The 14,158-nt window shown below is 34.5% G+C and overlaps 1 protein-coding gene across 1 annotated transcript in view; it reads right to left on the bottom strand.

Annotated features, from left to right (window-relative positions):
• Nucleotides 1–3,409: 3,409 nt before the first annotated feature.
• LOC127848033 (complement C3-like) overlaps nt 3,410–14,158 on the bottom strand; it is a 58,680-nt gene continuing 47,931 nt past the window's right edge. Inside the window, exons 38-42 of the mRNA XM_052380319.1 lie at nt 8,852–8,950; nt 8,326–8,472; nt 5,063–5,152; nt 4,729–4,870; nt 3,410–4,271 (exon numbers count right to left, since the gene is read on the bottom strand). Coding sequence (XP_052236279.1) covers nt 4,151–4,271; nt 4,729–4,870; nt 5,063–5,152; nt 8,326–8,472; nt 8,852–8,950 — 599 coding nt within the window. The 3' untranslated portion in view covers nt 3,410–4,150. The remainder of the gene's footprint in view (nt 4,272–4,728; nt 4,871–5,062; nt 5,153–8,325; nt 8,473–8,851; nt 8,951–14,158) is intronic.

The raw sequence follows: 14,158 nt of genomic DNA on the forward strand, positions 1-14,158 counted from the left end.
TATTTCACTGCGGGGAATCACGTGATCACAAAAACACAAAAGAACATCGTACGCACAAAATGGCGGAAAAAGCTCTCGGTTAATGACGAAAATCAAGGTATTCTCATATTTTATAATATCTAAATTAATGATAACTATGCGCAAAGTACCCGCTTAGTCTCCTTATGTACTCTGGTAATTGTCGTTTTTCTTAGATTTCTGTAGTTTTCTCAAACATTCAGACACAATAAACAATGAAAATTGTATATCGTCTAAACATCCTTTATTCTGACGCGTTTGCTATTCAAGATAACAAACAAACAAATAAATACAACAGTTTTTGCTTTATAACATGCTTAGAATATTTCGTACAAGGTTTTCCGCGTTATTTAAGCTTTTTTAGATCTGTGGCGAGGAATTTGGAAAATAGTACATCGTCTGAACGTTTTTTGGTTGAGTACATCGTCTGAACGGTTTTTAGTACATCATCTGAACTGCTTCTGTTTTTACTTTTAATGCGATGTTTAGCATAATAAAATTGTAATAACATCTGTGATCCGCAGTGTATTTATTAATGAAAAAGAATTAAATTTGAAAAAACGGAATAAACGCCGGAATAACCTAAGATCAATTGTCTATTTATCTCCTACTATTTGCGGATGATGCTGTCATTTTTTTTCAGAAACTAAAGAAGGACTCCAGGAATCGTTGAATAATCTAGAAGTATATCTCAATGAATAGAATTTAACTGTTAATATTGAAAAACAAAAATAATGGTCTTTCGGAAAGGGGGCGCGCTAAGCAACAAATACAAATGGACCTACAAAGAAAAAGATATTGAAATAGTTAGCATTTTTAACTACCTTGGTATTGTTATGTCAAGTGGGGGCTCATTTATACCTGCCACTAATACACTTTGTGGCAAAGCTACAATGGCGATGAATTCCCTTTTTTGTATTACAAAAGATATGGAAGTGCCAATACATGTAATGTTCAAACTGCTTGATTCATATATCTTGTCAACCCTATATTATAATTGCGATGTATGTGGATTTATTGCGGCAACTAATATTAAACGTATTCACAGAAAGTTCTGTAAAACTGTCAACAAATATAATGTCACTCTATGCTGAACTTGGTCGATTTCCTTTATATATTGGTAGAAACCTAAGAACTGTTAAAAAAAAATTTAAACTTCATCAAAAGATACAAGGAAATTGTATCCTTACTACTGTCATTAATATGCAAAGATTTGAAATTGAAACACAAAAAAAACACTGTTAAGTTCCTTTTAAGTTCGCAAAATTTTAAACCTTATAGGATTTACAGATTTATGGTTGTTTACTGAGTCAGTTATAATTGAAAGTTGTATTCCTTTGATTCATCAACTTCATTACTTTTTTATAAAGAACTTAAACCTGTATTTGAAAGATCTGTGTATTTAGATGTCATGACAATAAAAAAAAACATAGAAACATCATTGTTAAAATACGTTTATCGTCACATTATCTATTAATTGAAACTGGTAGACATTATAACATAATCAGAAATGAAAGAATTTGTACTTTATGTAATATTAACGATTTAGAAGACGAATATCATGTTTTACTTAGATGTCCATTTTATTTAGAAGAAAGATTCAAATTCATACCAAAATATTAGTCAATGCATAACTTTTCAAAACTCTTAAATAGTAATAATAAAGGTACCATTCGGAAGTTAGCAATGTACCGTATTACATGCTTTAAGAAAAGAAATAATTTTATTTTGTTTAACTCAACGTTTAGAATGAGTATTTATTTACCGTTTTGATATGAAATGATTGTACTGTGTTTTTTATCTGTTGACGCCGATTTTTGTTAACATTTTCAGTGTTTTATGAAATGATTAGGAAATGAATGTGATTTTTGTTTGGCTGTTTCCTCTGTTTTGTTTGTTTATATATAGGTGAGTATGAATACTTAATCCAGTGTGTACATAAACACACAACGCTCTCACGAGTAATTTATTCTTGTCTTTATTACTGTATTTTTTCACGCATGTATGAATGTTTTATATTGATCACGATGGGCTGTAAAATGCTAAAGTGAATAAAATATTTGTTCTGTGGTTCTGATGTACGACAATGTCGCATAATTAGAGGGTTTGAATAATCGACTGGACACTTTTGGTACCGATGTTCGACAATGTCGCATAATAAGAGGGTCTGAATAATAGACCAGGTACTATAGGCACCGATGCACGACAATGTCGCATAATAAGAGGATTTGAATAATAGTCTAGACACTATTGGTACCGATGTACGGTAATGTCGGCTCAATAATAAGGCTCAATGGGTCATTGTTGACCTGAAATGGCCAATAAGTCACCCGGTGGTGATTAGAAGCCGATTCTTGTCACCCTAGGGTGACTTCAAGCCATTGCTAGTCACCCCCGGGTCACATGAAGCCGATTGTAGTCACCCTGGGGTGATATGAAGCCTATTCTTGTCACCCGGAGATGGCATCAAGCCGATTTTAGTCACCGTCGAAATCATCATAAAGTCACCCTCGGCAACAATTTTACTTTTTCAACTAAAAAATACATGATTTGGTCGTTCATTTGCGAGGGAATTTGTGTAAAAATACTACAAAAACGAAAGTAGAGCTAAATGCCTTAAACAACTAAATGAATTAATCGTCTTCATAACTCACATACTCTTGAATTAAATGCATTTTGTCACAGATCCTTTTATTTCTATCCTTACATAGTATCACACATACTCTAATGATTTTACAATTATCTTTTTTTCTATTTGTATTAACATGTTGTTGTTGTTGTTTTCAGAATAAGCGGTTTGATAAAAAAAATACACGGGTGACTAGAAGCCGATTTTTGTCACCCGGGGATGACTAAAAGCCGATTAATTTCACCTTGGGGTGACATGAAGCCGATTCTAGTCACCCGGGGGTGACTAACGTCGGCTTGAAGTCACCACAGGGTGACATGAATCGGCTTCGAGTCACCCCCGGGTGACTTGTGGGCCCTTTCAGGTCGACAATGACCCAATGAGCCATAATAAGAGGGTCTGAATAATAGACCAGACACTATAGGCACCGATGTACGATAAGTCGCATAGTAAGAGTAGTCTGAATAATGGACCATAGACTATTGGTACCGATGTAAGACAATGTCGTATAATTATAGGTTCCATAGACTATTGGTCTTAATAATGTATCAGACACTATAGGTACAGACGGTGCAGACCACACTCTGCATCAGCAACCACAGGATTTAATAACAATTGTAGTTAATGAATTATTCATGACTTCTTCATACTAAAAGAAAATCATGATCTCAGCGAACGAAACCTAATATTTAAGCAAGTGTCAATTTACTTCAACGACGTGTTCAAACATTGTAATGCTTTATAAAACAAAACATGTTGCAATGCAGTTATCAAATTTATACTGAGACTATTAACAACAATAATTGCTATAAGTAGAATACACTACAAAGATAACACTTCTTTTCAGCACTATATGTCAATATGGATGCATGTATGGTATTCAGCGCCAAGCTTGCTTGTAGTTATATACAGCTCCGTCGCAAAAAATACAACCTTCTTATTTCCTTTAACAAAGTTGAATCTCGCTCAATCAGCTAATCAACCCAAAGTAACATTAACAATGCAAGTTAATGATGTATTTGTATTTCATGTCAAAAATACCTTTACATTAAAAATCCGTTCTAGTGTTTTAACATATGTTTTATTCTCCAACCGGTTTGTTTTTTATGTTTAATGTAACATTACATATTATTTAGACATATATTGGCACTATTTTATTAGATTATAAGTGGTTCCGGTAGATGTCGACCATGTACACTCAATACAAGTTGATATTCAATGCTGTCGTCATTGGTTGATGAAGTAAAGTACAAACGACGATTTTAAATATGCTGTCACATTACGTATATTTTTCCAAATGTTCTACTAAATGTGTTATAGTATGCCGATCTTCTGAATACCACAGAGTCATAAGCTTTATAAACTAAAAAACACGCAAACATACACTTTTAAACATGATGTCCGTATGCTTAACAAATTTAGTCCTATCAAGTCGTGCAACAATAAGTGTTGTTTTGCAAAAATAACCAGTTGCGAGTCATCCTGGAAACAACAGCTTCCTCTTTAGCTGTTGCACCCATTATTCTTCGTGAGTTCCTTAACGAAATTGCTCATAACGGTACGAAGAATTCGGTTGAAGTCTGGGTCGATCACGAGTGCCGTTCCTGTCAGGTCATACTTCAATCTAAAACATACATAAGTACTATAAAGCTGACATCTTCATGACCTTTATTTGCGGAAATGAAACTTAAACAATGCCATGAGAACAAACACACGTCATAGAGAAAACCCCAAATCACATTTGTCACACAGTTACATTTAAAAAGGTTAAATGTTGACAGTTGTATTCCTTAAGTAAGCTCGCATATAATACAAATAACAATTATTTTGGTGATTATTAAAGGCCTGATTTAACGAATGCCCGATCCCTCTGATAATACAAGCACGTTTTGAACTAAAATAGTTTCTAACAATATTTTCTAAAAAGGTTTGTCTCTGTGTTAGTCATAGCTATGTACGCTGTAACTGTGCAATGAATAAAAACTGTTATCGACACACCAGTTTAACTATTTTAAGTCATATTTTTGTTTACAAAGAACCACATACAAATGGTGAGTCAAACATACATTCAAATGTGTTACCTGGTATTTCCATTGGCGTCTGTCAAATTAGTTCCGTCCTTTGCCATGATGTAGTAGGATTTACCCACTAGAAGGTCCGGTTGTGAACATGTCGTATGCCATTCAAATTCCAATTCATCATTGTTTGTCATGTGTTTACCACCTTGAATGAAAATTAACACAAATGTAAGAGTGCATATACTTTTTGTCTATGAGTGACAGGCAATGTACTTATGTTTATTTTCGAAAAACAATTAAAAAACATAATCAAAATAATAAAAATGTAAATTATTCAAATAGTTGAGATTTCAATGTTTTAAAAACGCGTTTGTAAGAAAATCGAAGATAAATTTACCTTGCAGTGGCGCTTCCTCTATTTTAGCTGTTGCGAACTTTACTTCCCTTTCCGATGTGTAGTTTACTTGTGTAACTTTGACTTTAACCACTGAAGATGTATTAAAAAAAACATATTATCACATCGTAAATAGAACATGTGTCAGGTACCTCACATTTGACAATATAACTTGTCAGGACTTGATAACTGAAGCATTTATATATTTTCAGCACAAACACACAAAACATAAATGCATACCTGTAAGAATAATTTTTGTGACGCAATTTCACCTCAATACATTTTATACTACATAACATAGCACTACTAAATCCTGATATGTCGACTTTTTCTGGAATCCTTCGAAATAGAGGCCTCATTTCTAATGGTTGCAATATTTGCTTGTATTACTACTTTACTCACCACAAAGTGATCAGTCTATTGTGTTATAAGGCTGCTCACGACGCGCATTGAACTATCGCCAAATGTTTCACCGAAACTTTGATATAAAGAGCACTGTCACGGTCATTTGTTGTGCATTGTAAACTTTTATCCTAACTGTTTAATTTTGAATCACCATTTTCAACGTTATTTCCACTTTTGATCATCCATTTACGGTGTTTACAAAATTATCCAAACAGAAAATAAAACTTGATTCAATACGTTTAGCGATGTAAACACTAAATATTTGATGAAGAGAATCCAACAAAGACTACGGAATAATGCTTAACATAATATCATTGCGATTGTAGTTCTGGCTAAAAATAACAATGTGACAGATGACTGGGTTGATTGTTATGTTTTGTAAATGTTATTAATGCATATGTCTGTTAAGTGTTCTGATTGGGTGTATTTATTTGTAAATACCATGATATTATTAATTTTTAACAAAAAAATGCATCATTATTGTTAAAAATAACTAGGATTAATGATAAGCATTATTATTTATCATAAAATTATAATAATCATTTATTTTAAACTAGAATATGCACATGTTAATCATAATTTGAAATGATTGTCCGCATTTTCTTGATTCATAATAATCGGCATCAATCAGGATGTTGATATTTCAGCGTTATATATATATAATGCTTCGTGCATGAACATGTGAGAAATTATTCATATGTAGTAGGAAATAGTCAAAACTGATACAGTTTGAAAATGTTTTAAGCTTCTCATTTTTAGAAACAAACATAGTTGTATTACTCATTTTACAGGTATGTATCTTTTAATATGTGTTTACAAACAATCAATCAATGTTAGTTTAACTATTAGGTCTATGTTTGTATTTGACTTTTCTCAATAAGAAAAAAATCACATAAGCTTAATTTCTGTCACAGTAGTATTCTTTAATTTTGAACTTAGAAATCAGAAATTATTACTTTACGGAATTTGCCAAAATCCTTGTATGTTATTGCTCTAAAAACAATTATGTCACATATTTATAATTCAATTGAAGATGCATCGTGATTATAATGATAAATGTATAACTAAATAAAGAATCAATGAACATGGTAAACTGTGTAATTACTTAAAGAATGAAGAAGGCTATTAAGTCATTATGTGTCCTTGAACTATGATTGATGTGAATTTGATGTAAGACATACAACTTGGAATGGAATCATTTTGTTCGTTTGCTTAGAAAAAAATGTTTATGTTGTATAATGCATGTTTTTGTAACTATTCTATTCTTTGAGTTCAATAGGAACCATGACGTTTCATTAATAGATTAATGATGGCAAATTTTCGTATTCTGATTTCATTTATACACTGGTTTATACAATCATGGGCACGGTTGAGTATTTTGAGGATGTAACAAATCAAATAAGGCATCCAGTTTTGATGTGAAATCAATGTGTATCTATGCAAGTGTATATTTCGCTTAAAATTAAATTAAAACAGCATAAAATTACGTTATTGAAAATATTTTTCCAAGATTGACGCCTTATTCCAAAGCCACATGTTTTTGTTGTTGCAATAATCCAACTCCAAACTATATACCTTCCTAAAAGCTTAAAGCATTCAAAACGAACTACTTAAACTGTAGAAAAGTTAAAAGGCAACATTCTTCATAGTAACTGTTATAACGTTATTAGTTTTATGCAGAGGACAGAAACCAAAAAAAGAGAGACACAACTTTGTAGTAAATAAGTAACGAAGTTAATATGTCATAATCATAAATAATTATTCTTATTGATTATAAAAAGGGATGTGCTACCAGATTGGATATGGTGTCCATCTAGCAATAAAAAAATCGCGGTGTGATCCCTACTGGCATCGAGTGAGAATTCTCAAAATCTATATTTATAACGTAATATTGGGTCGAATAAGTCTCATTGATTTGCGGCCTAATATGCCTGTTGCCGAATCGACCATGGTTTTAGACCAAGGCCAAACAAGACTTGAGACGAATGAGCCTGCGATACACCAATGATTGGTTCTAAGACTCTAAGTAAGCTTTTGACGATTAGTGCAATCTATCTACAGTTTATTGGTTTACCTAATTATTTGTGTTTTAATTGTATGGTTGACATATCATTAAAATAAACATTTGCACAATTATTTATTTTACCGATATACAAGTACCATTCAAACTACTACTACTACAACTACTACTACTACTTCTACTACTACTACTACTACTACTACTACTACTACTACTACTACTACTACTACTACTACTACTACTACTACTACTACTACTACTACTCCTACTACTACTACTTCTACTACTACTACTACTACTACTACTACTACTACTACTACTTCTACTTCTACTACTACTACTACTTCTACTACTACTACTACTACTACTACTACTACTACTACTACTACTACTACTACTACTACTACTACTACTACTACTACTACTACTACTACTACTACTACTACTACTACTACTACTACTTCTAGTACTACTACTACTTCTACTACTTTTTCTACTTCTACTTCTACTACTACTACTACTACTACTACTACTACTACTACTACTACTACTACTACTACTACTACTACTACTACTACTACTACTACTACTACTTCTACTACTACTACTACTGCTACTACTACTACTGCTACTACTACTACAAATACATTCTTCGCCTTCTAATATTTCTATTACTTAAATTAATAATCAAGATTATAATAATATTTCTAATATAACTATTAATAATAAATACAACCATCATCATCATCCGCAGCAGCACGGCAGCAGCAGAATAATCATCATTATCACAATAGTAATTTCAATTATCATAATATCAAATCGAAATTAGAAACTACGGTACCAAAGTTAGCTTTCTCAAAGTCGCACGCGTAATCCATCAGAGCCTTGAATGGTGTTTGAAGAGTATTTCGTTTCTTAGCATCTTTCTCCTTTGCTATTTTTTGGGCCATATCAACGAGCTCCTGATTCACTGGCTTCGAACACTGACCTTGAAAAATGATATTAGAATATATATATCAATACACACATGCCTGCAAAAACCTGTTTCGAAAGTAATCACAAGTACGATAACACACTATAAAAACATAAACCCATATTATATAACTACATTTCTTGATTCTATGCTTTTGTACTTAAAATGAACGAATATATTCACTATAATATTTTATTGATTTTGACGAAATAAATATTAAAGTAAACTAAATAAAACTCAACCACTTCGATAGTGTAGAAATAGTGTCAATATCGCTGTCTTATATATATATATAACTCACTCATAATATCCACTCGTTCACTTGCAAACTATGAACTAGATTGAATTGGTATAGTTTCCAAACTTATATTTCACATATATTTCAATATCATACTTTGCATGCATTGACACTGGTCGCTCTTGGGGTCACAATCGTATTTTATTCCCTGTCCATGGTTTGCGCCAATGCCGTACTGCTTTATACACGAGCGTTCTGAAAGTATTGATTAGTGAATTTATCATATTTAATAGATATTTGTGAGTGTTTTCATTGTTTTTCGGTGTGAAATAATTTTGAATAGACTCTTCCCATACTTTTGTAATTGATTAGCGTTTTTATAAAGAAACCCAGAAACCCAATTCATTGTCTCTTGAAATTATAAAAACAACAGGGGTTTGTTCTTTAAAAAGTAGTTGACCGCTTGACAAGTGATATCAATAAAAACTATACAATTGCCACTTAAGTCACTAATAAAAGCATCTATATTTGACTGAGGAAATGCTGCTATATAGCGAAACGCCGTAAATAATATCATATGTTAATGACTGAAGTAATGACTTTGATCGTTCTGCTGCCCCGTTAATAAGGATTGGCATCCTCTCTCCGAAGCAGTCCGTTTTAGAAAATATAATAATAATAATAATAAAAATATTCGTATAAATAACGTTCATGTTGTTGTTTGTGTGTCTGAATGCGGAATTAAATCAAAATACCGTCAAACTCCGCGTCGTGATTTTTCAGTTCTGTGCGTTACGGAGTATAACACAGAACGTAAGTCTAAGTCAGGGATATGTGCGGTTCGTTCATGTGTAAATACCGCGACTGTTCAACTGCGTTAAAAACGCTGCATTTATAAATACATTATGCCTTTTTGACGATGCTGGAACAGCATCGTCTAAGGTATGATAACCATCAAAAAAATCTTCACAATGGCGACCTATGTAAAAGACCGAGCCAGTCCGATTGAGATAACTCGATTTTTAGCTCATCTATTTTTTGAAAAAAAATTATGAGCTATTGTCATCACCTTGGCGTCGGCGTCGGCGTCGGCGTCTGCCTCGGCGTCGGCGTCGGCGTCCGGTTAAGTTTTGCGTTTAGGTCCACTTTTCTCAGAAAGTATCAATGCTATTGCATTCAAACTTGGTACACTTACTTACTATCATGAGGGGACTGGGCAGGCAAAGTTAGATAACTCTGGCGTGCATTTTGACTGAATTATGTGCCCTTTTTATACTTAGAAAATTGAAAATTTTGGTTAAGTTTTGCGTTTAGGTCCACTTTTTTCAGAAAGTATCAATGCTATTGCATTCAAACTTGGTACACTTACTTACTATCATGAGGGGACTGGGCAGGCAAAGTTTTATAACTCTGGCGTGCATTTTGACAGAATTATGTGCCCTTTTTATACTTAGAAAATTGAAAATTTTGGTTAAGTTTTGTGTTAAGGTCCATTTTATTCCTTAAGTATCAAAGCTATTGCTTTCATACTTGCAACACTTACTAACTACCGTAAGGGGACTGTGCAGGCAAAGTTATGTCACTCTGACTGGCATTTAGACGGAATTATGGGCCCTTTATACTTAGAAAATTGAAAGTTTGGTTAAGTTTTGTGTTTTGGTCCACTTTACCCCTAAAGTATCATAGATATTGCTTTCATACTTGGAACACTCGCAAACTATCATAAGGGTACAGTAAAAGGACAAGTTGCATAACTCTGGTTGTCATTTTTACGGAATTATGGCCCTTTTTTGACTTAGTAACTTTGAATATATGGTTAAATTTTGTGTTTCGATCCACTTTACTTCTTAAGTATCAAGGCTATTGCTTTCAAACTTCAAATACTTTCATGCTATCATGAGGTTACTGTACCTGGCAAGTTGAATTTTACCTTGACCTTTGAATGACCTTGACTCTCAAGGTCAAATTATTAAATTTCTCTAAAATTGCCATAACTTCTTTATTTATGATTAGATTTGATTGATACTTTGACAAAACTACTCTTACCTGACATACCACAATAGACTCCACCCAAACCATCGCCCGTGCCCCCCCCCCCACCCCCCCCCTATTTTTTTTTTTTTTTTTTATCCCCACGCTTTTTGAAAAAAAGGTGGGGATATTGTGGTTATCTCCGCCGTCCGTCCGTCCGTCCGTCTGTCCGTCCGTCCGTCCGTCCTGGCCACTATCTCCTCCTACACTAAAAGCACTAGAACCTTGAAACTTACACACATGGTAGCTATGAGCATATGTGCGACCCTGCACTATTTGGAATTTTGATCTGACCCCTGGGTCAAAAGTTATAGCGGTTGGGGTGGGGCCGCGTCAGAAATTATCACTCATTTTTTTAGGTTATTTTACATTTACTTCTTTATTTCTACACCGATTCACTTCAAATTGATACTGGACCTCTCTTATGACAATACGGTCAATCTCAACCATGCATGGCCCCATTCCCAACCCTGGGGCGCCCCGCCCACATAGGCCACACCCACCAAAAATTTCCATTTACTATAATTTTTTCATTTCTACACGGATTCACTTCAAATTGATACTGAACTTTTGTTATGACATTAGGGTCAATCTCAACTATGCATGGCCCCAATCCCAACCCTGGGGCGCCCGCCCACATAGGCCACACCCACCAAAAAATTCCATTTACTATAATTTTTTCATTTCTACACGGATTCACTTCAAATTGATACTGAACTTCTCTTATGACATTAGGGTCAATCTCAACTATGCATGGCCCCATAACCAACCCTGGGGCCCCGCCCACATAGACCACACCCACCCAAAATTGCCTTTACTATAATTTCTTCATTTCTCCACCGATTCACTTCAAATTGATATTGAACTTCTCTTATGACAATACAGTCAATCTCAACTATGCATGGCCCCATTACCAACCCTGGGGCGCCCCGCCCACATAGACCACACCCACCCAAAATTGCCTTTTACTATAATTTCTTCATTTCTACACGGATTCACTTCAAATTCATACTGAACCTCTCTTATGACAATACGGTCAATCTCAACTATGCATGGCCCCATTACCAACCCTGGGGCGCCCCTGGGTCAAACATGCGGCGTGGGGATACGCGTCGGCCTCTGCCGCGCCATTTCTAGTTTTTTTTTTTTTTTTTAAGATCATCTCACAAATGACCACCACACCCTCACACTATACCCCCCCCCACCCCACCCCCTCCCCAATTTTTTTTTAAACGGTTAAAAAACAAAACTATTTATTTTGATTATTTTATGTTTGAAATACCGTCCAACCATCGCACCCAAGAATCCCCCCCACCCCCCTCCCCCCACCCGAATCCCCCCCTATTTTATTTTTTTTTTAAGATCATCTCACAAATTACCACCACACCCTCACACTATACCCCCCCTCCCACCTCACCCCCCCCCAAATTTTTTTTATGAAACAGTTAAAAAACACAAATATTTATTTTTATTATTTTATGTTTGAAATACCGTCCAACCATCGCACCCAAGAATCCCCCCCATCCCCCCCACCCCCCCCCCCCCGATTTTTTTTTTTCTTTTTTTTCGCATTTTTGGAAGAAAATGTAATAAATGTCCACACCCCCACACAATGCACCGCTCTTCACTCCACCCCTCCCTCCTTTGTGATTAAAAATGATAGTCCCTTCACCTTTAAAAAGAAAATAGATGAGCGGTCTGCACCCGCATGGCGGTGCTCTTGTTCTAATCGAAATACCTCGACCTCGTTGATTTTCATTGATAACATTCTCCTAGCAGAGTTGTCGTTCGTGTTTCAACATTCAACAATGGCCGCCCCCATGAGAGTCTCGAGTCAAAACTTTCTTACTGCATAAATTGGCTTGTTTCGCTATTTAGAAGCTGTCATTTATGATATATGAATTATTTATTCTCTAAATCTCCGCAAATGACAACAATGGATGGAATTCGAAAGATATATTCGATGTGAATGGATCACTTACTACAACAATGGCTTTGCCCATGAGGGACTTGATAACACTCGTTTCAAAACTTTCTTACAGCTTAAATCGGCTTGTTTCGCTATTTAGTAATGCAACAATAAATGGAATTCGAAGGATATATTCAATGTGAATGAAGCACTTTCTGGATCTCGACAGCTTGACAAGGCAAAACTGGCATACTGATGATACTGGTATTTTTAGTTATCAATTTAAGTCACATTTGCTTTTTAAATTTTGTTCGAGCATTTTGCGACTTATTGAATGGCTATGATACCCGATATCAACATGTCATATGGGATTTGCATATCACCAAGCTGTCCTGAAATACAACATTGATTACAAACTCTTTACTCAAATTACTGGTTTGTATGAATTCTTTCTTCTTTCTATTTAAGTAGTTGATATCATTATAGTCAAAATAATTAGACGTAATATACCGTTTAGTCCATGTATATTGACCTCATATTTATAGGAGTAGATATTATGTTAAAGGGGCCTTTTCACAGATTTTGACATGTTTTGAAGTCAGTCATTAAATGCTTTATATTGATAAATAAAAACATTGGATCTTAAAAGCTCCAGTTAAAAATCCAGAATAAAATTCTTTATAAAAAAAGTAGTCCGCAGCAGGGCTCGAACGAGTGACCCCCTTAGTCCTGGAGTAAAAACGCATTAGCCTGCTCGACTATTCTGCCAAGTATAAATGGTAGACATATTTCATACCTAATATAAGCAATCTTCGTAGTTTCACACAATTAAACAACAACAACATAACTCTCCAAATTATTCAATCGTTTCGCGTTGCAACGCTTTATAAGTTTTATGCATATAATGGCTATTTTAGACCATGGTAAATGTTCAGTAATACTGTTTCCTAAAAATAACATTACTAAAACAAAAATTGCGAATCTGTTACCATTTTTTTTTCAATTTTTGTCAATTTACCAAAACGTGAAAAGATCCGTCTCCCAGTAAAAGAGACATTAAGGCGATTGCGGCCAGTTTAGATCCAGCTCAGCCTGCAGTTGCTTGAAAGCAGTTTGCTTAAGAGCGGTTGTCTGACAATGACAAATAGTTTAATTGGATACTGATTAGACTGCCCTTTTCCTGTGACCTGGCTAATTAAATTCAGAAGCCTGGTAACAGTTTAACGTTACTGTTACCAATGTGTCAGACCAGGGCCTGGATTTTGAAATCTAGGACATGCATGGTCAGAAGATGTCATTTAAGATTATAATTTTTTCAAACACATACAAATGCATACAAATATAAATAGTAAAATGCACTAGTAAAAAGTCAGAAGGCATTTGACTTCGGCTGGTGCCTTGGCACACCAGGTGTTTCGGTTGCAATAGTTTGATGGACTCACTACTTGGATGTGTAGTTACATTATTTACAGTATATCAAACAGTATTTAGCAATAACCAATGATTTTTTCAAACATAAATAA

Source organism: Dreissena polymorpha, chromosome 10, assembly GCF_020536995.1.
Source record: "Dreissena polymorpha isolate Duluth1 chromosome 10, UMN_Dpol_1.0, whole genome shotgun sequence".
In the NCBI taxonomy this organism is placed as follows: Eukaryota; Metazoa; Mollusca; class Bivalvia; order Myida; family Dreissenidae; genus Dreissena; species Dreissena polymorpha.